Genomic DNA, 23,666 nt, shown 5'->3' on the forward strand with positions numbered 1-23,666 from the left:
AATTCAGAATTTTGGGAATGCCGGAGCCTCCTCTACCAGACACGGCCACAGCTGCCCGGGGCTCCTGGCTCTCCTCCTGGATGCCGCGGGTCTCGCGCTTGCAAAGTGCTCAGGAATGCAGAGCGCCTGGCTGCTGGGGAGACGTCCCTGGGAGCGCCACTGGCCTGGGCCTCCCTGGCGGCCACTGCAGGCCGGGCCAGTTAGGACGTACTGCTCCTCCTCCGCGGGTGGAGGGCTTTCCTCTTGGCAATGTCCTCCTCCGTATCGCTCTCACAATTCCTCTGGGGATAAAAAGAGCCAGGCAGGGGTCATGGGTGCCAGGAACGGTTTGTGTTGGGTAGCCTGTGTGGATCTACCTGCGCCAGGGGTCTCACAGCGAGGGGGATGATACTGGAGCCTGTTCCTCCATCCAGACACCAGGGCAAAGGAGGACAGGAGGGGGCTCGAAATGGGGCCAGACCAACAGACTTGAGGCCTCCTGCTCACCAGGCAGGAAAATAGGCAGGGCAGCTGAGGAAAACCAGGCCCCCGGAGAGGCCAAACTGTAATGATGGAAATTATATTTGGTGCCCTTGTGGCTGCCACATAAGGAGAGGAGAGCCAGGCGTGGTGATACACACCTGCAATCCCAACAGCTGGGAGGATCACAGGTGCAAGCCCAGCCTCAGCAACTTAGCAAGATCCTGTTTCAAAATAAAAAAGGGATGGGGTGTAGCTTGGAGGTAAAATGTCCCTGGGTTCAACTCCCAGTACCTAAAAAAACAACAGTGATCTGTGGCTGCTGGGTCTACTGCTCAGGCCAGAGAGAAGGGGGTGAGCCACAGGTGTGTCCCCAAGCTCTGACCCCCCCCCCCCCCGCCTGCCTCGACAGCCTTACGCTGCATTTCAGCAATCCCTGCTGTGCAGCACATCCAGGGAAGTGACTTGGGAACTCCATTACTATGACAGAGGCTAAAGTATGGCCTCAGCTCCTACCTGGCTAACCCAGAGCTGAGGTGGCCATCTGGGGTTGTGATGTCTTTCCATTCAGGTGACACACACCTAATCTAACTATTAAAGTTATTTGAAAAGAACTCATTAATTCAGACTCAAGTGAGTCAGTACAAAAAAATCTGGTATTAGATGTTCAATTTCAATGTTCCCTAAACAACAGCAAAACTATCATTGATTATTTAATTTTTAAAGCAAAGTCTCTTTTTAAAAATTAATTTTTAAAGCAAAGACTACAATATATGTCTGGAATGTCTCAAGCCCTTTCCCACTTGTAGAGTGAGCCACTGAGCTGATAGTGCCAAGTGTTTGAGTCAAAAGAGGACTATCTTTAAGTGTTAACACTAGGACAAAAACTAGGAAAGGAATGTGCATTCTTTTCAATTACTTTTCATTCTCTCTCCTGTGGATGCATCGTACCAGGGCAACTGGGCTGGGGACCCGCTGCCTGCCCTGTGCCCTCCTAGGCCAGCCTATGCCAGCTGGAAATCTAAGGTCAAGATCAACTTTAGCCAAATACATCCTGAACCTAGCTTGACTATAACAATAAAAATAACTTGAGTTCTGCTGAATAGCAAGTTTTTAGCATGAGTCAGAGCCCAACAATACAAAAGTAAGCTGAGTAAAGTCTGCCTGTACTAACAAGGGTTCTCGGAGGAAGAGTGGTCCAGTCCCCTTTCTAGCAGATGGGGAAAGCAGCCGGCAAGTAGACGCGGCTTGGCCAAAGACACACGGGTTTCTTGAACCATGAATCCTCAAGTCCTGGCAAGAGCAGGAATAAACAAGAACTCAGGCTGAAGAAAGAGGCCCTGGGATCTGGGGGGCAGGGAGTAGCCAGCGCGGGGCTGTGCTGGGGCCTGGGTGCGACCTCCTGCTGGGCATCTTGAGGCGGCTGGGCAGCTGCCCATCTGCCTTGGTCAGTTGCTTCCCAGCCCCTTCTGTCCGGACCTCTGCTATGCAGACCTCTTGGGCGACCCCCTCCCTCTCAGGGAGCAGTGGGAGGGGCTGTCAAAGGAACCCCTGCCAACACAAATACTCACATCAGTACTACATTTTAAAGCCAGGAGAGCCAGGCATGGTGGCGCATGCTTGTAACCCCAGCATTCTTGAGGCTGAGACTGGAGGATCGCAGTTCGCGGACAGCCTCAGCTACTTAGTGAGGCTCTCTACAACTTAGTGAGACCCTGTTTCAAAATAAAGAATTAAAAAATAGGGGAAAAAATAGGGCAGGGGTGTAGCTCGGAGGTCAAATGCCTCTGGGTTCCATCCCCAGACCCGCAAATAAATAAATAAATAAATAAATAAATAAATAAATAATAAAGCCTACAGGCGGATTTTCAGCAACAATAATAATTGATTGCTAACACATATTGAGCACTTACATGCTAGGCTTTAATGACAAGTCAACATTTAACCTCATGACTACTCTATGAGGTAGGAACTATTATTAGCTCCATTTTACAAATGATGACATTTTGTAAACAGGTTAAGTAATTTCCTCAAGGTCACATGGCTAGTAAATGAGAGATTTGGATCCTGACAGTCCTGAGGGTCTGGCTCTAAAGACTATAGTGTGTTGTGTGTGTGTGTGTGTGTGTGTGTGTGTGTGTGTGTGTTGTACTGGAGACTGAATCCAGGTATGCTCTACCACTGAGCTACATTTCCAACCATATTTTATTTTATTTTGCTAGTTGCTGAGCCTGGTCTGTATGTTGCAATCCTCCTGTCTGGAGCTCCCACATAGGGGGATTACAGGTGTGCACTGCTGTAACAAGTATAAAATGTAATCTAAATATCCTTTTTTTTTTTTTTTTTGGTGGTACTGGGGTTCCTGGAAACCTTTCTACCTTTAGGCTACACTCCCAGACCCATTTTATACTTTTTTTAAATTTGGAAACAGGGTCTCTTAAGCCAGCGCGACTGGCTTTGAACCTGTACGATCCTCCTGTCTCTGCCTCCCAAACTCAGGGATTACAAGCGTGCGCCACCATGCCTGGCTACATATCATTTTTTATAATGGTAACCTAAATTGAACTAGAGATAGAATAATTGAAAAGAGGTATAAAGTTCTCATTCTTTTTTTTTTTTTTTTTTTTTTGTGGTACTGGAGGTGGAACCCAGAGGCTTTCTACTTCCAGGTTATACTCCCAGACCTATTTTATATTTTATCTGGAAACAGGGTCTCACTGAGTTGCTGAGAGCCTCACTAAGTAGTTGAGGCTGGCTTCGAACCTGTGCGATCCTCCTGTCTTAGCCTCCCAAGCGTGGGGATTATAAGTGTGTACCACCACGCCCGGCTAAAGCTCTCATTCTGAAGCAGACATTTGGACTGTTAGAAATAAGTTGTAGATGGTCTATGGTAATCATTCTCCAGAGTGCCCATGGTCCCCAGCAGGCTATAAGTCCTCAGAGAAGTGCTGGAGGGGTGGGACAAAATGGCACAGCAGCCTCTCTTTTGTTTTTTCTTTTTGTTTTGTTTTGTTTTTGGTACTGGTGATGAAACCCAGGGGCATTCTACCTTCAAGCTACATCCCCAGCCCTTTTATTTTAGTATTTGGAAATAGGGTGTCACTAAGTTACTGACAGCCTCACTAAATTGCTGAGTCTGGCTTTGAACCTGTGATCCTCCTAGCTCAGCCTCCCAAGTACTGGAATTACAAGCATTGCTACCATGCCCGGCTGGCAGCCCTCTCTTTGAAGACCCACTAGGAAAGGATTCCCCATTGGAGCACCCTGCCCAGCACCAGCTAGAAGTCCCCAAACATACACACAACTCTGCTGGTCACATGGGGCTCCAGGGCAGAGGAGGACAGGGCCAGCAGAACAGGCTGAAAGCAACGAACACCACCTGCCTGGGGAGGGGGAGGGCTCCCCTGAGCTCCAGGCCACCCAGGGTTCTGCCCAAGAACAGGGCACCGCATTTACCCACCAGGTCCTCGCTTGGCTTCAGGTGCACCTTCTTCATCAGGGAGCGGGTGAGGTGGTTGCACAAGGAGACGATGCTGAAGGAGAGCTGAGGGAGGAGAGAGAAGAAGCTGCCAGGTAAGAATGTGGACAGGGATCCCTGGAGAGAAGCCAGGACCTCCGCGGGGCCCCCGGCCCCTCCAAACCCTGACACACCTTCCACCGCCTGCGGACGTACTGCTTCTTGAAGTTCTCCAGGTTAACCACGGACTCCCTGCGCACCATGGCTTGCTGGGTGTCCAGAGGCTGAAAGATAAAGCAGAGTGCGGCAGTGTGGCTGGGCTTCTGGGGGCAGAGCCTCACCTTCCCTCAGGACCCCGGCCCACGCCTCCTTTGCCTGCCAGGCAGGGTGTGCAGTGGGGTGTCGCGGTGAGGGTGAGGGCTACAGACGTCTCCGTGGCTCAGGGGACGCCGCTGATGCCCCGAGCTATTATTAACCACGGCCAGGCACGCACGCTGGCGTGGTGGAGGCCCGGCTTCTCCTCAAGGAGTCAGGGGCTTCAGTCTTGCATCACGTTGGGGACAGGGTCATTTGATAGCAGCCTGGAATGCCCCCTGCGTGCCGGGCTGGCTCTGGGCTTAGCAAAGTGGCCACCTTATTGGCAGATGGGGTATTAGCACTCCTTTAGAAATAAGTGGAAGGAAATAGGGGTTTTCATGGGAGTCAGCTGGGGACAGATGTGTAGCTGCCCTTTACTGCCTAGCAGCCAAGGCTTAGATTAAATCTTGGCTTCTCTGAGCTTCAGCTTTCCTTCCTGTACATAGAGATAATAACATCGTTCTACAGGATCATTGAGGATTAGTGGATGTGGGTATATAAAGCCCTTAATTTAGTACCATTCAATGAATAGTAGTAAATTATCATCAGCCTGTCTTCTTTTTCATGTCCTTTTGTGTGTGTGCGTGCACATGTGCATGTGCGTGTGTGTGTGTGTGTGTGTGTGTGTGTGTGTGTGTGTGTGTATGTATAGTACTATGGATTGAATCCAGGGGCATTCTACCTCTGAGCTACTACACCCAAGCTCTATTTTATTTATTTTTTTAATTTATTTTGGTGCTACTGGGGATGGAACTCAGGGGCATTCTACCTCTGAGCTGTAACACCCCAGCCCTATTTTTTATTCTTTATTCTTTATTTTTTGTTTGTTTGTTTGTTTGTTTGTTTGTTTTTGGTGGTACTGGGGTTCCTGGAAGCCTTTCTACCTCCAGGCTACACTCACAGACCTATTTTATACTTTTTTATTTTTGGAAACAGGGTCTCTTAAGCCAGCGGGGCTGGCTTCAAACCAGTGCAATCCTCCTGTCTCTGCTTCCCAAGCACAGGGATTACAAGTGTGCACCACCATGCCCGGCTTATTCTTTATTTTGAAACAGAGTCTCACTGAGTTGCAAAGGGCCTCACTAAGTAGCTGAGGCTGTCCACAAACCACGATCCTCCTGTCTCAGCCTCCCAAATGCTGGATTACAAGTGTGCACCATCACATCCGGCTTCTATTTTATTATTTTGAAACAGGGTCTACTAAATTGCAGAGGGCCAGTTGCTGAAGCTGGCTGCAAACCTGCAATCCTCCTGTCTCCGTCTCCCAAGAACTGTGATTACAGTCATTGCCACCACTCAGCTTCTGTGTCCTCTAAAATTCCCCCTTTTTGTAAAATAGACATTCCTAGATCAAGAGATAGGTTTTGGGGGTTCTGTAAATCCCGAAATGGCTTGCAAGTATGTAAACATGTCACGAACGTTCCTAGCAACATTACTCATAAAAGCTGAAAAGTGGAAACAACCAAAAGAGCATCAGTCAATGAAAAGATAAAATGTGGTCTCACCATGTGATGGGACGCTAGTCGTAAAGGTAACCAGAGTACTGATGTGCGCTACACCATGACTGAGACTTGAAAGCCTCAAATGGAAGAAGTCAGACACAAAAGGCCACAAGTGATATGGTTCCTATAAAATGTACAGAACAGGCAAATCTATGGAGAGGAAGTAGATTAAGTTGCTGGGGGCCGGGGATGGGAGAGAATGGAGGGTGACTACAAAAGGGAGTGGGTTTTCCTTCTGGGGTAATGAAAAGGTTCTGAAATTAGAAAGTGATGGTGATTGTATAACCTTGTAAATTACTAAAAACCACCGGCGTGTGCATTTTAAAATGGTGAGTTTTATGGGATATAAATGATGAATTCCAGTAAAAACTCAATTTTGTATGTCTGTACAGACAAGCATTTCTTCTGAGGAGAGTCGATAGCTTGTATTGGTTCTCAAAGGATCCTGTGACCTCAAGAAAATGAACTTCCCAGGATGACCCCTAGGCCCCCTGCAGGTCTGACAGCCTCTCACTGGCACCTGTGAGTGCTGAGGAAGCCTCGTTCCTGGTTCCCCAGCGGGCCCTGGCTTTTAACCACACCCGGAGCACATCTCTATCACGTTCATTTTTCATCACAGTGGCAGGAACAAGAAGAAAGCCCGTGTTCACTGCTGGCCCTGTGCTCTGGACTTGCTTCTGGCAGGACACCCATCCCAGGAGCACGCACACCACCTTCTAGGCCTCCAAGTGTTTCAAAGCCCAATTCAAGTGTGACCACCTTCAAACAACCTCCAAGGAACAACATCTCCCTCCCCAGCGTGACCAAGAGCACCTGTGTGCTCCTGTATCCTGGGTGCCACCTGCTGCTGTCAGCTTTGCAGCGGAGGCATCCCGCTCCTGAGAGCATCATGCCCTTCTTCGTGTCTCTGCCAATGCCACCAGAGCCATTCTCCTCCCCACCCAGAACCAACAACACTGGGTGTTTAATAGATGCATGGTTGAACTGTTTTCCCGAGCTGTTAGGTAGACACATTGGAATGAAATCCCAGGACCTGGGACCTGCTCCCTCCCACCAGTGAGGCCCGGGTCATTTTGGTGAGCCCAGCCCCACTATGAGAGGGTCGCGGCTCCTCATGGCCCTGCCTGGATGTCAGCATGAGGCAGAGGTCTGTGGGGGTCAAGGAGCAGAGGCCCAAAGCATGCAACCTTGGAGTGGACATATGATGAGATCTCCAGGGGCTGCTCACCCCCCAAAATGAGAACACAGTGGTTTGGACTAAGCGTGAGGGAGGAAAGAGAGGAGAGGAAGGAAGAGACAGGAAAAGGGAAAAGAAAGGATGGGGATGCTGAGGCGATCATCAGGCTGCGCACAGCTCGCTGACCCTTTCTTTTACCACCTCTGCCACACCCGCAAGTCCAGCCCCAGGTCCAGATGCATCTGGAAAGGAGGTACAAAAGCAGGCAGAGGGCCACCCATGCTGAGGAACTGCCTTTCCCTCTGCGCCAAGCCTCCCGAAGCTTCCCAGCACTGTCCATGCATCCCAACAGCTTCCTGGAGACCCAGGGCCAGCACCACCTGCCTCCTCCTGCAGCCTGCCCCTCCCATCCCATCCTCTTGGCTCCCATCACATGGTCTGCCTGCTGGTCCACCTTCTCAGGTCTCAGCCTCACTCACTCTTACATCACTCTGTCTCTTGGTTTAGATCTTTGCTCAAAACACCTGCTCAGGGAGGCCTCCCTTGAACACACTAAATAAAAAAAGCACCCCAACTGAGCCACGGCCCACCATGCCCACGCCCTTCTTCACTGCATGTGTTGCAATGTGACATTTTCTTCTGTACTTATTTGTTTCTGACCCCCACCTCCCTCATCCCCCAGCTCCTAGCATCTTCTTCCTGAGGTGACAAGCTTGTGGCCTCCCCAACCCATAAAACCTTTCTACCTCTAGCTTCACTCATGTCTATGATTCACTCACTTAGTCACGAACACCCTTTGAGCTGAACCCTGGCAGGGGGCACTTCTGCTCACAGAAGGGGTTGCTGAGGTGCCATCAGTAGACTGTGGGAGGGGAGGGACCTCTTTGTGTGTACTTAACTGATGGGCACCCTCACCCAGGAGAGAAATGGCTGAGTCTCATGGCTTGAGGGTCAACATACAAGCAAAGGGATCCTATTAAGGGGAATCCCACCTTCCTACTGACCCAACAGTGTCAGGCCCTGGGCAGAGATGCAGATGTGAAATGTCAGGGTGGGACCACTTCCAGGCCATTCATGGGAAGTCATGCAGTTACTTCTATGGTCCTGTCTCTATGTTCCAAGTAACAGACCCCTCAGCGCAGAGCCAGCAGGGCTATGAATCTGGCTGGCTGGTTTTCCCTAATCAATGGCCTCCCCTGGTTGCTAAGAGGCTCAAACAAAGGCTGACGCTGTCATCCCAGCCTGAGAGTCAGAGGCATAAATTCTGCAGTGGCAAGTGTTCGCAGAAGGAATGCGGCACAAACACTTTTGATTCGACTGGGGATAAGAGGAGGAAGAGCGATGTCTGCCTTCTCCTGGCCTGCTCTTCCTGCACCCACCTTCCCAATGGAATACCCAGGAGCTTGGGCAATTCCCACCTGGCTCCTGAGTGTGTGTTTGGAATGTTGAGACAGTGTCAGAAAGGGGGACAAGAAGACAGAAAGAGGTGGCTGGAGTCGGGTTTTGTTTTGTTTATGCAGATGCAAAGACCTTTGAAAAAGTCTGGTGAGCTGGGCTCTGCTGCAGCGACATCCAGAACAGAGAGAGAAAGCAACAGCAGCGGCACCAGCACCACCACCACCGCAAGGGAGCCCCACTTTACAGAAGGGACGCCACATGATGTTCTCCAAATACCAGGCTTCCTGTAGAAACTGCAGACAGATTGCAACTCTGCAAACCTCCTCCATCTGTGCCCTCTCCAGTTTCATAGTACACAGAAAGTCAGGAGCACCCACTTCTCTTTCCTTCCCAGGAGTCTCCTCTTAGGAAAGGAGACTTCACCCCCTCAGTGGAGGCCGTCTCCATTGGCACCTCCCCCTTTCCCTTCACTGGCTACTTTGGGGGCACTGGGGATTAAAACCAAGGACATTCTACCTCTGAGCTACACCCCCAACCCTATTTATTATTATTATTATTTACTTATTGAAGTACTGGGGATTGAACTCAGGGACATTCTACAGCAAAGTTATACCCCCAGACTTATTATTATTATTATTATTATTATTATTATTATTATTTATTATTATTATTATTACAGAGCTGGGGATTGAACCCAGGGACATTCTACCACTGAGCCACACCTCCAGCCCAATTTTTTATTCTTTATTTAGAAAGGGCCTCACTAAGTTGTGGAGGGTCTCACTTAAGTATCCGAGGCTGACCAAAAACCTGCGATCCTCCTGTTTTAGCCTCCCAAGTACTGGGATTACAAGTGTGTGCCACCATGCTCAGCTTATCTTATTTTTTAGTCTGAAACAGAGTCTAGGTAAGTTGTTGAGAGTATCACTGAATTGGCGAGGCTGGCCTTGAACCTGTGATCTTCCTGTTTCAACCTCTAAAATACTGGGATTACAGGTGCGTGCCACTATGCCTGGCTCACTGGCTACTTTGATGGCTTGAGCCTGGGCTCCACTTGTACTGGGGATGAAACGAAGGGGCATTTTGCCTCCAAGCTATACCCCCTGCCCTATTTTTTATTCTTTATTTTGAAACAGGGTCTCACCTAGTTACAAAGGGCCTCACTAAGTAGCTGAGGCTGGCTGCAAACCATGATCCTCCTGTCTCAGCCTCCCAAATGCTGGGATTACAAGCGTGCACCACCACGCCCGGCTCACCACAGCTTTATCAAGAAGTCATAGGTGAAGCTATGGGAACCTAAGTCTCTGCTTCCTCTTCACTGGGCCAGAAGAGCTGCAGGTTGTCCCCTACAGCAAACGGCAATTCAAGGAGGTGCTAATGCTCCTTTCTTGGCCTGGCCTGGCCTGGCTGAATTTCTCCAGTTAGGTTTCAGCATGGTCACATGGGTACTCTCCTAATCTTCTCCCCTATGACATTCAGTTTCCTGAGCAACACACACACACACACACACACACATACACACTCTTCTCTCTCTTGTATTATTGTCCTCTCTTTCCCTCCCTCCCACCCCCCTCTCTCTCCTGTATTAAGAACCTGAAGCTGGGCATGGTGCCACATGCCTGTAATCCTAGTACTTGGGAGTCTGAGATAGGAGGATGTCAGATTTGAGGCCAGTCTCACAAATTAGCAAGATTCTCAGTAACTTAGTGAGACCCTGTTTCAAAAAAAAAATAAATATTAGGGCTGAGAGTATAGCTCAGAGGTAGAACACCCCTGGCAGGATTCAATCCTTGAATGGGGGGGCAAAAGATGTCAACTAAATCTCATGTGCAAATGGTATTTAGATTGATTTGGACGAACCAGCTATAACAGGACACCCTTGAGAAACAGCAACATGAATATGAAGTGGGACCAGATGAAAGGGGGAATTACTGCTGCTTTTGTCAAGTATGATAATGGCACCGTGATTATATTTTAAAAAGAAGGTCCTATTTGGGCATGGTAGTGCACACCTGCAACCCCAGTAGTTGGGAGGTAGAGACAGTAGAGTTCCAGGTTCAAGGTCAGTCTCTGCAATTTAGCGAGCCCCTCAACAACTCAGCAAGATCTTATTTCAAGATAAAATAAGACTCAGGTAGAATGTCCCTAGGTTCAATCTCCAGTATGGAAGGAAGGAAGGAAGGGAGGGAGGGAGGGAGGGAGGGAGGGAGGGAGAGAGAGAGAGAGAGAGAGAAGAAAGAAAAGGTAGGCAGGTCTGATGGATACAGTGGTACTTGCCTATAATCCCAGTGACTAGGGAGGCTGAGGTAGAAGGATCACAAATTCAAGGCCAGCCTGGGAAACTTAGCAAGACTCTGTTTCAAAATAAAATAAAATAACTAGGGATGTAGCTCAGTGGTAGAGTACAAGGTCCTGGGTTCAACTCCTAATACTACAAAAAAGTCCTTATCAGAGATTTATGTTGAAGAATTTATGAGTTGAATAAGCCTGAAGTTTGTGTTAAAATACTCATAATACTCCAGAAAAATTAGTGGGGGAGATGGAGCATTGGCCAAGACCTGATTCCTGCTGAGGCAGGGTGATAGGTACATGGAATTCTTGATATCATTCTCTGAACTTTTGTGCAAGTTTTGAAATTTTTCCATAACAAAAAAGTTAAAAATAAGAACTCTCCTCTTTTCAGTCTCTGTAATCTCCCTCTTTAACCTCCACTCAACAGTGAGTTCCCAACATGATCTGGGCTCAGAGCCATCCCTCCCAATTCTTAGCACCTGCTGTGTGAAGGCGGCCTCTCCTCTGCTGCCCTCCTGCCCTGTCTCCAGCAGAACTCATCTCTCCCCTGATTTTGATTTTAAAGTTTTATTTATTTGTTTGTTTGTGGTACTGGGGATGGAACCCAGGATATTCTACCTCTGAGCTATACCTCCAGCCCTCTTTTATTATTTTATTTTATTTTTTATTTTTTATTTTGGTGGTACTGGGGTTCCTGGAAGCCCTTCTACCTCCGGGCTACACTCCCAGACCTATTTTTACATTTTTATTTGGAAACAGGGTCTCCTAAGTCAGCGTGCGTGGCTGACTTCGAACCTGCGCGATCCTCCTGTCTCTGCCTCCTGTCTCTGCCTCTCAAGCGCGGGGATTACAAGCGTGCACCACCACGCCCGGCTTATTATTTTATTTTGAAACAGGGTCTCACGAAGTTGCTGAGGCTGGTTGCGAACCTGTGATTCTCGCAGTGCTTGTAATCCCAGTATTTGGGATTCTATTAAACCCAGGAATGTTCCACCGGCAGTATAGCCTCAGCCCTATTTATTTATTTATTTATTTATTTATTTATTTATTTATTTTTGAAACAGGATCTTGCTAGATTGCCGAGTCTTGATCTATTGCTGAAGCTCCCCTTGAACCTGTGATCCTCCTGTCTTAGCCTCCCAAGTACTGGATTACAGGTGTGTGCCGGCTTCTCCTGGTTTTTGGATTTGGTGCTTCTGTGTTATCACTTGTCACAGCCTTTCCCACAACCCAGTTGTCAGCCCCACGCACTGAGTCTTTCCTTCAGGGATTGTCTTGTCCTTATCTGTCACCTCCCCCAGCATCCAGCACAATCAGTGTTTACCCTCAGCAATTTGAGTATGTCCCCTGCTGGTTCCTCTCCAGGACAAAGAATCTTCAAGGCCAAGAGTTCCACAGACAAAGGAGGAAAGGCATCCAGTTCCACAGACGTTTACAAAAGGTGGACGGTGAGGGAGGACAACTGGGCACACAGCCACCTCCAACACTGGCCGGGGCCACCTGTGCTGATCCCCCCCAGGAGGGAAATCACTTTCTTCATAGTCACCTGCAAGGGAGGGGGCTCATGGAGAGACTCTGACTTCTCCTGTCATGATCTCTCTCGTTATCTCTGCCATTTGCAAAATCGTTGACTACCAAACTATTGCCACCCTCCCTGACACAAACTGAGCAATCACATGCCGTGAGCATCTGCCACGGGAAAAGCCCTGCACTGCGTCCTGAGGGCCAGCTCTCCCGCTGCTTTGAACCACTATTCAGGGAGACAATGTGCTCACACTCTTCTCCCAAATGGCCCAGGAAGGTGTCTGAACTGAGCGGGGAAAGCTGGCCTTCAGCTGACAGTCTGGAGTTAAATATCTTGCCCACAGAGAAGCGCCCCTCCCGAGGCTTCCTCCTCTAGGTCCCAGTGAAGCAAGTCCCCGCCCCATCATGCCATGTTGAGCCCTGTCCTTGACAGAGGCCGTCACAATGCCAGCTGGCATGAGAGGGGAACGGAGGAAGCAGGTGCATGGACTGCTCCTGCAGGCCTCCTTGGGCTCCCCCAGCCTCGGGTCGGGCTGCTGAAGGAGAAGGGTGTTCTGCTGGCAGGTGACAGAAGATTACAGTCTTCTCTGATTTCCCTGAAAGACATGGGGGCATTCTCAATTTGTTTTGACTTGGTTTTAGATATTCTTTGTACAGAACTGGGGTCTTTATGAAACATCAAAAGGAAAAGAGGTTCCCAATGACTGGACAGGGCAACACAGAGAGGACGATGTCACTACTGTGAGAAAAACTACTCATGGCTCTGAGCCCAGCGGGGGACCGATCAGTGAGGAGACGCTGGCCAAGCCTGCCCTGTGAAAGGCTAGCAAGTGAGCATGTCGCGTGGTTCCCTCTGTCACCCTCCCCACATGAACACTGTGTAGGAGATCCCACGAATCTGAGAGCCTCTCGTCCCTCCCTTTCCCTCGTCTCCCTAATTCAAATCATCACCAACATCCTGCTCCTTTGTTACATTTATTTTGACCTTCACAAGAAAATGTGCCCTGCGTTGCTCAGTTGGTGGCCTTTCCTGCCTTAGGAAACTTGGCCGTGAAGGTCGAGACCTGCTGACGACGACCTTTAATATTTGCAGTGTCTTAAACCAAGCAAGTATAGAGTCCCATGACAGGGTAGATAAGCCTTGGGAGAGATTGTAGAGGTCATTGGTAGCAACCCTCTCAGGTAGGGCATAGGAAACAGGGCCTTCGTCATGTCTCCTCAATTCCAAAATGCTCACTTTCAGATTTCAGAGATCTGGAGGCATCTCCCAACCCATGACGTGATACCATGGCTGGCGGCCTGGAGAGAAGGCGGGTGCTCAGGAGAGGTCTGCACTTCTCCAGCCGTGTGGCCCCAGCCTAGGCTGTTGGGCATGGCACTTCCTGCTTGAGGCTCTTCAGTGTCCAGGGATTGTGGCTGAGAGCAAGCTTGCGGGAGGACCGGCCTCCATTCTTAGAAGGATGTTTTACCTTAGCCTGGTGTGAAGATTGAGACATGTGTTTCCCTTGCTCTTCCTACATGGTGGTTCTAGTTCTCATACGCTTGCTCACTGCGGGTACGACAGCTTTCTGCGTGTGGGAGGTCCCCTACTAGTCTTCCCATGTTGGGTCTCCTTTCTTCCTTCTTTCCTCCTGTTCTTTCTTTTCAGTACTGGGGACTGAACCCAGGACTCTTTTTCATTGTTGTTTGTTTGTTTGTATTGTTTTGTGGTGCTGGGGACTGAACCCAGGGGCATTTTTTCTCCGAACTACACGCCTAGCCCAATTTTTTAATTCTTTATTTTGAAACAGGGTCTCACTGAGTTGCAAAGGGCCACACTAAGTAGCTGAGGCTGTTCACAAACCACGATCCTCCTGTCTCAGCCTCCCAAATGCTAAGACTGCAAGTGTGCACCACCACACCCGGCTTCCCAGGACTCTTTATTTTTTATTTTGAAACAGGAGTTGCTAAAGGTCTTGCTAAGCTTCTGAGGATGTTCTCTAACCTGTGATCCTTCTATCTCAGCCTCCCAACTACTGGGATTATAGGCATGAGCCACCATGCCTGGCTTGGGCTTTCTTTCATAATGATATCTAAAATAATGATGCATCTTCCAATCATTGTTTCTTATATTTGATGAAAAAGGATTCTGTTTCAAGCAATACATATATATGTGTGTGTGTGTGTGTGTGTGTGTGTGTGTGTGTGTGTGTGTATACACACAATTATATATATCACATATATATCATAACTTGTTAATCAAAAATAAGACAGGATTCTGGAGAAATGGTTTCATGAGATCAAAATCTCATGTGTTATCCCAAACCCCTGTGCTACTCACTGGGTATCTCCCCTCCAACACCAGCTCAGAAACCATCAGTGGCTTCCCATGACTCTGAGGACAAAGGCAGAGCTCTTTAGCAAGGCCAAAGGCCTGCTGGTCCTGCCTCCTCCCCAGCCACATCTGTCTTATACTTCTATTCTCTCCTCTCCAGCCTTCTTTTTGTCTCCTGCATCTCCAGCCTCCATGCCCCTCTCTTCAGAGCCCTGGCATGGTGGCCCTGTTGGGGATACTTTTCTCCCTAGTCTGCTTAGCTGAACTCGGCTTCAGCATCTCCGCTTCAGGGATTCTTCTCCTGACCACAGCAACCCCTTCACTGCAGGCTCTCAGTGCTGACTGCTTGCTTCTCTTTTGTAGGATATGTCCCAGCTGCAGTTCAACATTTGCATGATTCTGGACTAATACTGGAATCCTTCACTGGACTGAGGATACCACAAAGGCAGGAAACAGGCCTGTTTTTACTCAGCACTGGATTTCCAGAGTCAAGCCAGATGTCTGGAAGTTGGTAGGTGCCTAAGAGTTATTTGTGAATGGATGGACGAATCTGGGTATCACCTTCCTTGCCTCCATGAGCAGAGTTAACGCCTAGAGTCTGGGGCATTAGGAGGAGCAAAAGAGACTGATCATCAGAAAGCCCTATTTTTGCCACTAATGATGTGGCCTGGGGCAAATCACACCCCCTTTGTTTCCTCATCCCTGAACTGGGAGTAATATTTAATCCCATATCAGACAGGGGTGTTTCATGAGGCCATGAAAGCACTCTGAAACTATATAACCTGTTTCCCCAGCCTCAGCCTTCCAGCATGGTGCTGGGTCTCTCCTCCCCATGCTGTCTATATGATTATGTTCACTGGCCCCTCTTTTGTAGAAAGGGAGACAAGATCATATAGTCCTCAGGGAAGGATGCTCAAAGTTTTGGGGCATGAAGGGATGGACCACTGTGCTTCCCAAACTTTGTGTCCTCCCCCTTTAAAAACTCTCATGGAGCCAGGCACCGCGGCACATGCTTGGAATCCCCATACTTTGGAGCCTGAGATAGGAGGGTCGAAGCTTCACGGTCAGCCTCAGCTCCTTAGTGAGACCCTGTTTCAAAATAAAGAATAAAAATAGAGCTGGGGGCATAGTTTGGAGGTAGAATGCCCCTGGGTTCAATTCTCAGTACTGCAAAAAAAAAAAAAATCTTAGACCTTCAGGTTCCAATGACTATTACAAATTAGAAAATGAGACAGTAGGTTTGCTGACAGCCTCGACTACTTAGCCTCTTTGCAACTCAGTGAGACCCTGTTTCAAAATAAAGAATAAAAAATAGGGCTGGGGGTGTAGCTTGGAGATAGAATGTCCCTGAGTTCCATCTCCAGTACTGCAATAAATAAATAAATAAATAAATAAATAAATAAATATAAAAACGGAACCTCCTTGCTAAGTACCTTTTGGTCTTCATTCTCAAGACAAAGTTGGGGCCTTTAGCTGGAAGCTGGGGAGAAAGGGTGGAGAAGGGAGAGATACTCCCCTTCCCTCCTACATCCAGGTTGTCTTCAAGCAGGGACAGGGCTGGGGAAGGGCAGTGACTGCACCTCCTGGACTCAGCTCCCAGAACAATCATCTGCAGGTGTATGCACCCCACCTACACCTGGCAAACTATGAGAAGGCGCTTCCTTGGCTTCTGGGACCTGAACTTTTATACTAAGGTGGATTTTTACAACCGGGCCTCACTACTTCCTCCAAAATACCTCTTCTTAGAGTCAGGCACCCTGGGTTTCTGTTTCAGCTGTATCAACTGGCTAGGAATGATGCTAAATCACCCTTCCTCTCTGAGCCAATTTCCTCAACAGTTATATGAAAATCATCATCATCATCATGGTACCATCACTAACCTCTTTCTATTCAGTCTATTTTTTTTTTTTTTTTTTTTTTTGCAGTACTGGGGATTGAGTCCAGGGGCATTCTACCTCTGAGCTACACTGTTAGCCCTATTTTTTATTCTTTATTTTTTTAAACCTTATTTTTTATATTTATTTATTTATTTATTTATTTATTTATTTATTGGTGGTACTGGGGGTAGAACCCAAAGGCTTTCTACCTCTGGGCTATACTCTACTCCCAGACCTATTTTATACTTTATTTGGAAACGGGATCTCAATAAGTTGCTGAGAGCCTCACTAAGTAGCTGAGGCTGGCTTGGAACCTGTGTGATCCTCCTGTCTCAGCCTCCCAAGCGCTGGGATTACAAGCGTGCGCCACCACGCCCGGCTTTTATTCTTTATTTTGAAACAGTCTCACTAAGTTGTGTGTGTGGGGGGCCTCACTCAGTAGCTGAGGTTGGCTGAGAACCTTCGATCCTCCTGTCTCAGCCTCCCAAGTCTAGGATTACAAGCGTGCGCCACCACACCCCACTTATTCACAGTGTTATAATAAGGAGCAAGTGAGGTCACAGGCATAAGGGCTTGATAAATGAAAAGTCAATTCAAATGAGTGATAGTATTGTTTTCTCTGCTCATTTTAAATCCTTGCTTCCATAGCAGGAAAGCACCATGTTGACTTAACTCAAATATTACCTAAGATCTGCAGTCATAAGGCACGTAGGCGGGAAGTGAGAGGCGAGCAAATCATTCATCACAACTCAGTTTTCAAGCATCTTCCCAGGGCACATGCTTCTCCCCCTGGAGAAGGCACCTGCAGGGTATTCATCCTCTAATTGTTTTAACAGGTTGGCTTTCCTGCCAGGGCACTCTTGAAAACACCAGGTTAGTGAGGGGAGGTGCAGAGTGAGTAATTGGCAGCACCTCCGGGGCTGTGGGATTCTGTGAGGGCTGTTTCAGACACATGCCCTGCAGGATGATTCTAGCCGGACACACAGCAGGGTGATGAGAGCATGCTTCTGCATCCCGGATGCATAGCTGACTGGATTGTGGCGCTCAGAGCCTCAGGCTGGCCAGGACCTCCCCGGTGCTTGATCTGCTGAGCAGCTCCGATAGGAATTCGCTGGTGTCCCGGCGGAACACAGCACCCAGGCCATCTGTGTCTCCGCCTTCCAGCTGGAACCCGCCCACCAGCTCCTGCATCCACTGGAGGTCCGCGGAGAGCTCCTGCCGCAGAGCCTCAAACTGTGCCTGCCGATGGTCCAATTTCCTGGCCACACTCCCGACGCTGGCCCCTGTGGCCTGGATGTCTTCTCGCAGGAGCTTCTTCAAGGACTCCACCTTGCGGAACTCATATCTGAGCTGAGACAGATTGTGCCGGGCACTCTCGTTTTCCTCTCGGTACCAAGCCTCCTTCTCATTGTAGATGGAGACCAGGGATTCCACGTCATCCTGGAGGGTGTCATGGGTCCCCACCAAGGCACGGCATCCCTGGTCCACCTCAGCCACATCCTCGACCACACGGGCAAAACGCTCAAAGTTGACATAGGTGTTGTTGGGGGGCATGCTTGAGTGACATTTGAGCGTGTATTCCCGCAGGTGCTTGGTCTTCAGCTGAGTGGGCTGTGTCTTCGGCTGTTCAGGGGCTCTGACTTCTCCTTCCGACTGGCAGGTGTTCCAACAGAAGAACCAGAATATTAATGTGATGCATGCCCCAAAGGGCAGTCCACGCTGCAGGTGCAAGGCACACACGGCCTCTGGCATTCGCTGCATGCGGCAGAGCCAGGCTCGAGCGAGCACCCCCACTGACTGTAAGAAAGGTTTAGGACTGTGGGGGTGCTCCCACGTGTTCGCTTCAGAGCAGAGGAGTGCACAGCCATTAGAAAGTGTTTCCACACGCATAGCATTTAAAGGGGCTCACGCAGACAAGCAGGCTGCAGTCGGGACTCTGCAGACCTCCACTAAGAGCTGGAGATGGCACACAAGACCAGGGCTGGCAGGGGCAGGCTGAGGGGTGTCTCTCTTTCAGAGCGCCTTGGGCCTTAGCAACACTCAGCATGATGGCGACATGCCCAAGAGAGGAGGGAAGCCCTGGGCTGTGGGCTCACCCCAACCTGAAAGACCCTTGGCCTTTCCCGCCCTTCAGCAAGCAGTTGAACCCGACCGTCTCTCAGGCCGCTCAACCCTCTGCTCTCCAAGGTCCTCAGGCCTCTGCACAACCACATCATCCTCTCTGGCTCTCTCCTTTAACAAGGAAGGCCAGTGGGTGCCTGGGAGGCACCCCACTCCCTCAGCAGAAGAACCAGGGCCAGAGTCCTGGTCTCTGAGTTCCACCCTCCCAAAGTGCTTCTCAGCACACCAGACCGCAAAAGCCTCTGAAAGCCCAGCAGCTGGAGGCTCCAATACAAGGTAAGTTAGTGAGGAATTACATTGTGCATTTCCCACCCCCACAAGGGGGAACGATACGTCCTAACAGAGTGATGGCCAGTTTTCCCCGCCAGGCCTCTGTCTCAGCCCAGTTCCTGGCTCATGGTACCTGCAGAAGCTGGCGGACTGATGTGAGTGTGATCCTTTACTCAGAGCTCCAAAACTCAGAAAGAAGGAGCCCTGGTTACAAAGTAAAAGTTGTTTTTTATTTGTTCGTTTGGTACTGGGGATTGAACTCAGGTGCATTCTACCTCAGAGCAATACCCCTAGCGCTTTTTTATTTTGAAATAAGGTCTCATTAAGTTGTTGAGGGTCTGGCTAAGTGGCTGAGGCTGTCCTCGAACCTGTGACTGCCTCGGCCTCCCAAGTACAGTGATTACAGGTGTATGCCACCACACCTGGCAAAGTTAGATTTTTTTTGATGACAGAGACCTGTTTCTATTTTGAGAATGACAGCACCATGTCCTCTGACAAAGAACATGTTGAAAGATGGTCCAAAGAAAGAAGGTTTCAAATAAGGGTTGGAAGGCTTTCATTTTATAAGCTATCTGAACCATGACATACAAGCTTAAGGCAGCATTTGAATAAGCTCAGGCCCTGATGAGCAGTCACCTGTGCCCAAAGGGTCAGTGTTTCCAGCAAACGCCTCTCCTTGGGCCCCCAGCGTCTGGCTGCCACAGCCAGCCCTGATCCTTGGAATTCGTCACCCCATCCTTACCGTGATCCAGGGATGTCTGAGAGCCTCTTGGATTGTGAGCCGTTTCCTGTAATGAAGATTAGAAAAACAGGGTGATCGGCAAGGACAGAAGCCGGGAGCAGTGGACTCCTCTCTCTCTCTCTCTCTCTGGCACTGGCAATGCCATCAAATAGCATATGGAGGACACAGAGGCAGATGGGAACTGGCTGCACCCCTGCACTCTGGGGCAAGCTGTCCAGAAGACCCCCCACAGAGAGACCTTACTACCTTCAGTTCTGGAGCTGAAAGGTCTAATACCACCTTCTGGGAAAGTCAGACATACTCTACTGAGCTTCCAGAAGTTTCCAAAGCTAGCTCTCCATCGCTAAACTTTGGTCTCTGTGCCTCCGAGGCCCCTGGTCTGCCCTCTACTGCTCTGTACCCAGGGAGGGTGGCCCTCCCGCTCGGCCCTTGCATCCCACAGGACCTCGCTCTGGCCCTCTCTGAGTCTGTGGGATCAAAAGGACATAGTCCTCTGAAGTCTGTGGCCCTTTCCCCAGCCCCACATCATCCTACAATTCCCTGTCCTCGGCCCCATAGCCAAGGTGCTTACTCTGGGCCCTGAAGCAAGGGGAGGATTAGCAAGTGCCCCACCTGCTTTCTGTGCTGACCTCCTTGGGCCCTTCTCCCCCGCCAATCCCAGCCCAAGCTGGCTCGACACCCTGCACTCTGCACTCCGCCTTTCAAACCTGGGTTCCAGGGGCCTTTGGGACAAACTACACAAGGTAAGGAGCCCTCAGAAACACTGGCTGATTGCTAAATACACATTGGCATGTGCGCGTGCGCACGTACACACACACACACACACACACACACACACACACATTATTTGCATTTCAGGAGAAGAGAGCAGAACGACTCGAGCAAATAAGAGGTATACCAAGTCCTAGCCAGTCACTTGTCCAGATCTGACCGTGACGGCGCCGGTGACAGCCATAGTGAGGCAAAGACAGAGGGAGGCATCTTTGAGAGGCAGCGGGAGAAGATGGGTACCTGAGAACCCAGTGCCTTTCTCTCTCCTCTTACCGGGTCTCTTTAACCAGAAGCTTCCGAATGAAGTCCTTGGCCAGCTCGCTGGTCTGGCTGAAGAATTCCTCATCAAAGTCGTAACTCACGGCTGTGATATTCGCCAGTGTTTCCTGCTTTGTGTCTCCCAGGAAAGGGGATGCTCCGCTGAGGCTGAGCACAAGAGAGGCCATCACACGACGGAGAAAATGTAGATTAAAATGGGGGCAATGGACTAGGGAAACCGTGACCCATACTATGGCATAGGGCTGGGAGGCTCCTGGCAACACAGCCTGTCCTCTCTGGGCAGCCAACAGCAGTCTGTCTATTGGTCTGTCTGTCTATATATCTATCTATTTATTTGTTTGTACTAGGAATTGAACCCAGGGGCATTCTACCTCTGACCTACACCCCTGCCCTCTTTAAATTTATTTCTTTAATTAATTAATTTATTTATTTATTTTTTTTTTTTGGGTGGTACTAGGGGTGGAACCCAGAGGCTTTCTACCTCCGGGCTATACTCCCAGACCTTTTTTATATTTTATTTGGAAACAGGGTCTCACTAAGTTGCTGAGAGCCTCACTAAGCAGCTGAGGCTGGCTTCAAACCCGTGCGATCCTCCTGTCTCAGCCTCCCAAGCGCGGGGATTACAAGCGTGTGCCACCACGCCCGGCAATTTATTTCTTTATTTTGAAACAAGGCCTCACTAGGTTGCTGAGAGTCTCGTTAAGTTACCGAGGCTGGTCTCGAACCTGCAATCATCCTAAGCCTCCCAAGTACTGGGATTACAGGTGTCTCTGTCTCACAGAGGTGTGTGTGGCTCAGCCTAACCTTGGTGCCAGTGGGTGAGACGTGGCTATGTGGTGCGTCTCCCACAGACAGGGATCCCAGGCAGGCTGGGAAGTCTTCCCTCCAGTATCCTGAGTGCCTGGCACAGCGCCCACGGAGCAGGCCGCCCATAAAGCTGTGTCAAATTTGAGCGAGCCATAGAAGACCACGCAGCCTGTGATGCTGGAATTCATTAAGAGTCCAATACGCAAACTCGAGGTCTGAAGAAACCCGTTTCAAGACACAACATCTGAATATTTTGGCTCTCCCTTGGAATTACACATCAGTGGTTCTCGGGTCTCTTTCCATGGAATCCAGCTGGGGCTTTTAAAAGATACTGATGTCAAGGCCTTACCCTTGCAACTTTAACTTTATTAAGAGCTGGGGTGGGGCCTGGGTCATAATAGATATTAACTATCATGCTCTTTGGGCAGCCAGGGTTGAGACCCTCTGCTGCAGCTCAGGGGAATCCACCATGTTTACAGAACTCCCACCCTAAGTGGGAGCTGACTCTCGAATGTGAGTCAGAGAGCTCGTGTGCAGGGATGTCCAGAGAATGATCCCGCAGCTGGGGTCACTGCATCCCTCCTACCCCTCTGGCTACAGCCGACTCTTGGGCAGTGTATGTGCCATAAACATAGCATTTTCCATGTGAGGGGAAACTGGTGGAGAAACACTAACAAACTTACTGACCCGCCATGTGCATGCCAGAGCAGGGCTGGAGAATTTGTACATGTTGGATCATTTATTAATTTTTGGTACTGGAGATTGTACCTAGGGGCATTCTACCTCCAGGCTATACCCCCAGCCCTATTATTAATTAATTAATTAATTAATTGGTACTAGAGGTTGAACCTAAGAGCATTCTGCCTCTGTGCTATACCCCTAGCCCGCTTTATTTTATTTATTTTGAAACAGGGTCTCACTAAGTTGCAGAGGGCCTCACTAAGTTGCTAAGGCCCATCTTGAACCTGTGATCCTTCTGTCTCAGCCTCCCAAGTACAGGGATTACAGGCGTGCGCCATCATGCTCATGTTGGCTTATTAACCCCCACATTCCCACAGCAGAGGATCCCTGGCAGTCCCAGGAATAGACTCAGGTTGTGCAGGAGGGCGGGGTACTCCCTTGACTCTCTGTTCAACCTTAACTCCAGGGCAAATGTATGCCACCGAGCTCAGAGCGCTTGGTCTCAAGCTTGCTGCGTGGACTCCACACTTCTGGCTTATGGTGGGTGCTCAGTAAACGTCACTCCATCTATCTGCCCGCCCCTCTCTTTCCTCTGGCACCCCACAACCCACACTGGGTTGGAGCCTGGAATCAGGGATACTCACAGGATGTAGGTGATGACACCGATGCTCCTACAAGACAAAGAACAGTCAAGTCAGGGCCACCTGGCTCCATCCCAGACCAGCAGGGGACCCCAGGCATCTCCTGGGCCAAGAGGTTACTCCTCTCCTCGGTGGCACTTGGATGCTGCCTCAAGCCACACCCCCTCCACTCTGCTCTTTAGCAGCAGCCAGGGATATGTTTGGAGACATTACGTACTGCACATAGAGTGTGCAAGACCTGACTCCTGAGCTTAAGATTCTGTGATTTGGGCACACCCCTCATCACCTTCAAGACCACTTTTCCTTTTCTTTTTTATTCTGCCTCCGAGTAAAGTAGAATACTCTACACCCCAAACCTATTTTTTACTTTTTTTTTTTTTGGTGGTACTGGGGTTCCTGGAAACCCTTCTACCTCCAGGCTACACTCCCAGACCTATATTTTAAATATTTTTATTTGGAAACAGGGTCTATCAAGCCAGCGAGGCTGACTTCGAACCTGCGTGATCCTCCTGTCTTCACCTCCCAAGCGTGGGGATTACAAGCATGCGCCACCACGCCTGGCTATTCTTTATTTTGAAACAGGGTCTCACTGAGTTGCAGAGGGCCTCACTAAGTAGCTGAGGTTGTCCGCGAACTGCGATCCTCCTGTCTCGGCCTCCCGAATGCTGGGATTACAAGTGTGCATCATCACACCCGGCCAAGCCGTTTAAATTTTTATTTAAAAAATAAATAAAAGCCAGGGGTGGTGGCGCACGCTTGTAATCCCAGCATTCGGGAGGCTGAGACCAGAGGATCACAGTTCGCGGACTGCCTCAGCTATTTAGTGAGGCCACTGCAACTCAGTGAGACCTGGTTTCAAATTAAAGAATAAAAAATAGGGCAGGGGGTGTAGCTCAGAGATCGAATGCCCCTGAGTTCCATCCCCAGACCCGCAAAAAAAAAAAAAAAAAAAAAAATATCTTGCTAGTTTGCTGAGAATCTTAAAAACTGGGTCATG

General features: G+C 49.4%; 1 protein-coding gene across 2 annotated transcripts in view; it reads right to left on the reverse strand.

Annotated features, from left to right (window-relative positions):
- Positions 1 to 200: 200 nt before the first annotated feature.
- The window catches only part of DAPK2 (death associated protein kinase 2), a gene marked incomplete at both ends in the record, with an annotated part of 121,024 nt that continues 97,558 nt past the window's right edge, over positions 201 to 23,666 (reverse strand). The window contains 6 exons of one of the 2 annotated variants that reach the window (XM_080692905.1): positions 201 to 281; positions 3,920 to 4,003; positions 4,111 to 4,200; positions 19,491 to 19,536; positions 20,535 to 20,687; positions 22,673 to 22,699. In XM_080692905.1, coding sequence (XP_080549031.1) covers positions 201 to 281; positions 3,920 to 4,003; positions 4,111 to 4,200; positions 19,491 to 19,536; positions 20,535 to 20,687; positions 22,673 to 22,699 — 481 coding nt within the window. Of the gene's footprint in view, positions 282 to 3,919; positions 4,004 to 4,110; positions 4,201 to 17,401; positions 18,011 to 19,490; positions 19,537 to 20,534; positions 20,688 to 22,672; positions 22,700 to 23,666 lie in introns of those variants that run through there. The other variant, XM_080692904.1, reaches the window with a different exon arrangement.

The sequence above is a fragment of the Muscardinus avellanarius genome (assembly GCF_963383645.1).
Source record: "Muscardinus avellanarius genome assembly, chromosome: 3".
Classification (NCBI taxonomy): domain Eukaryota; kingdom Metazoa; phylum Chordata; class Mammalia; order Rodentia; family Gliridae; genus Muscardinus; species Muscardinus avellanarius.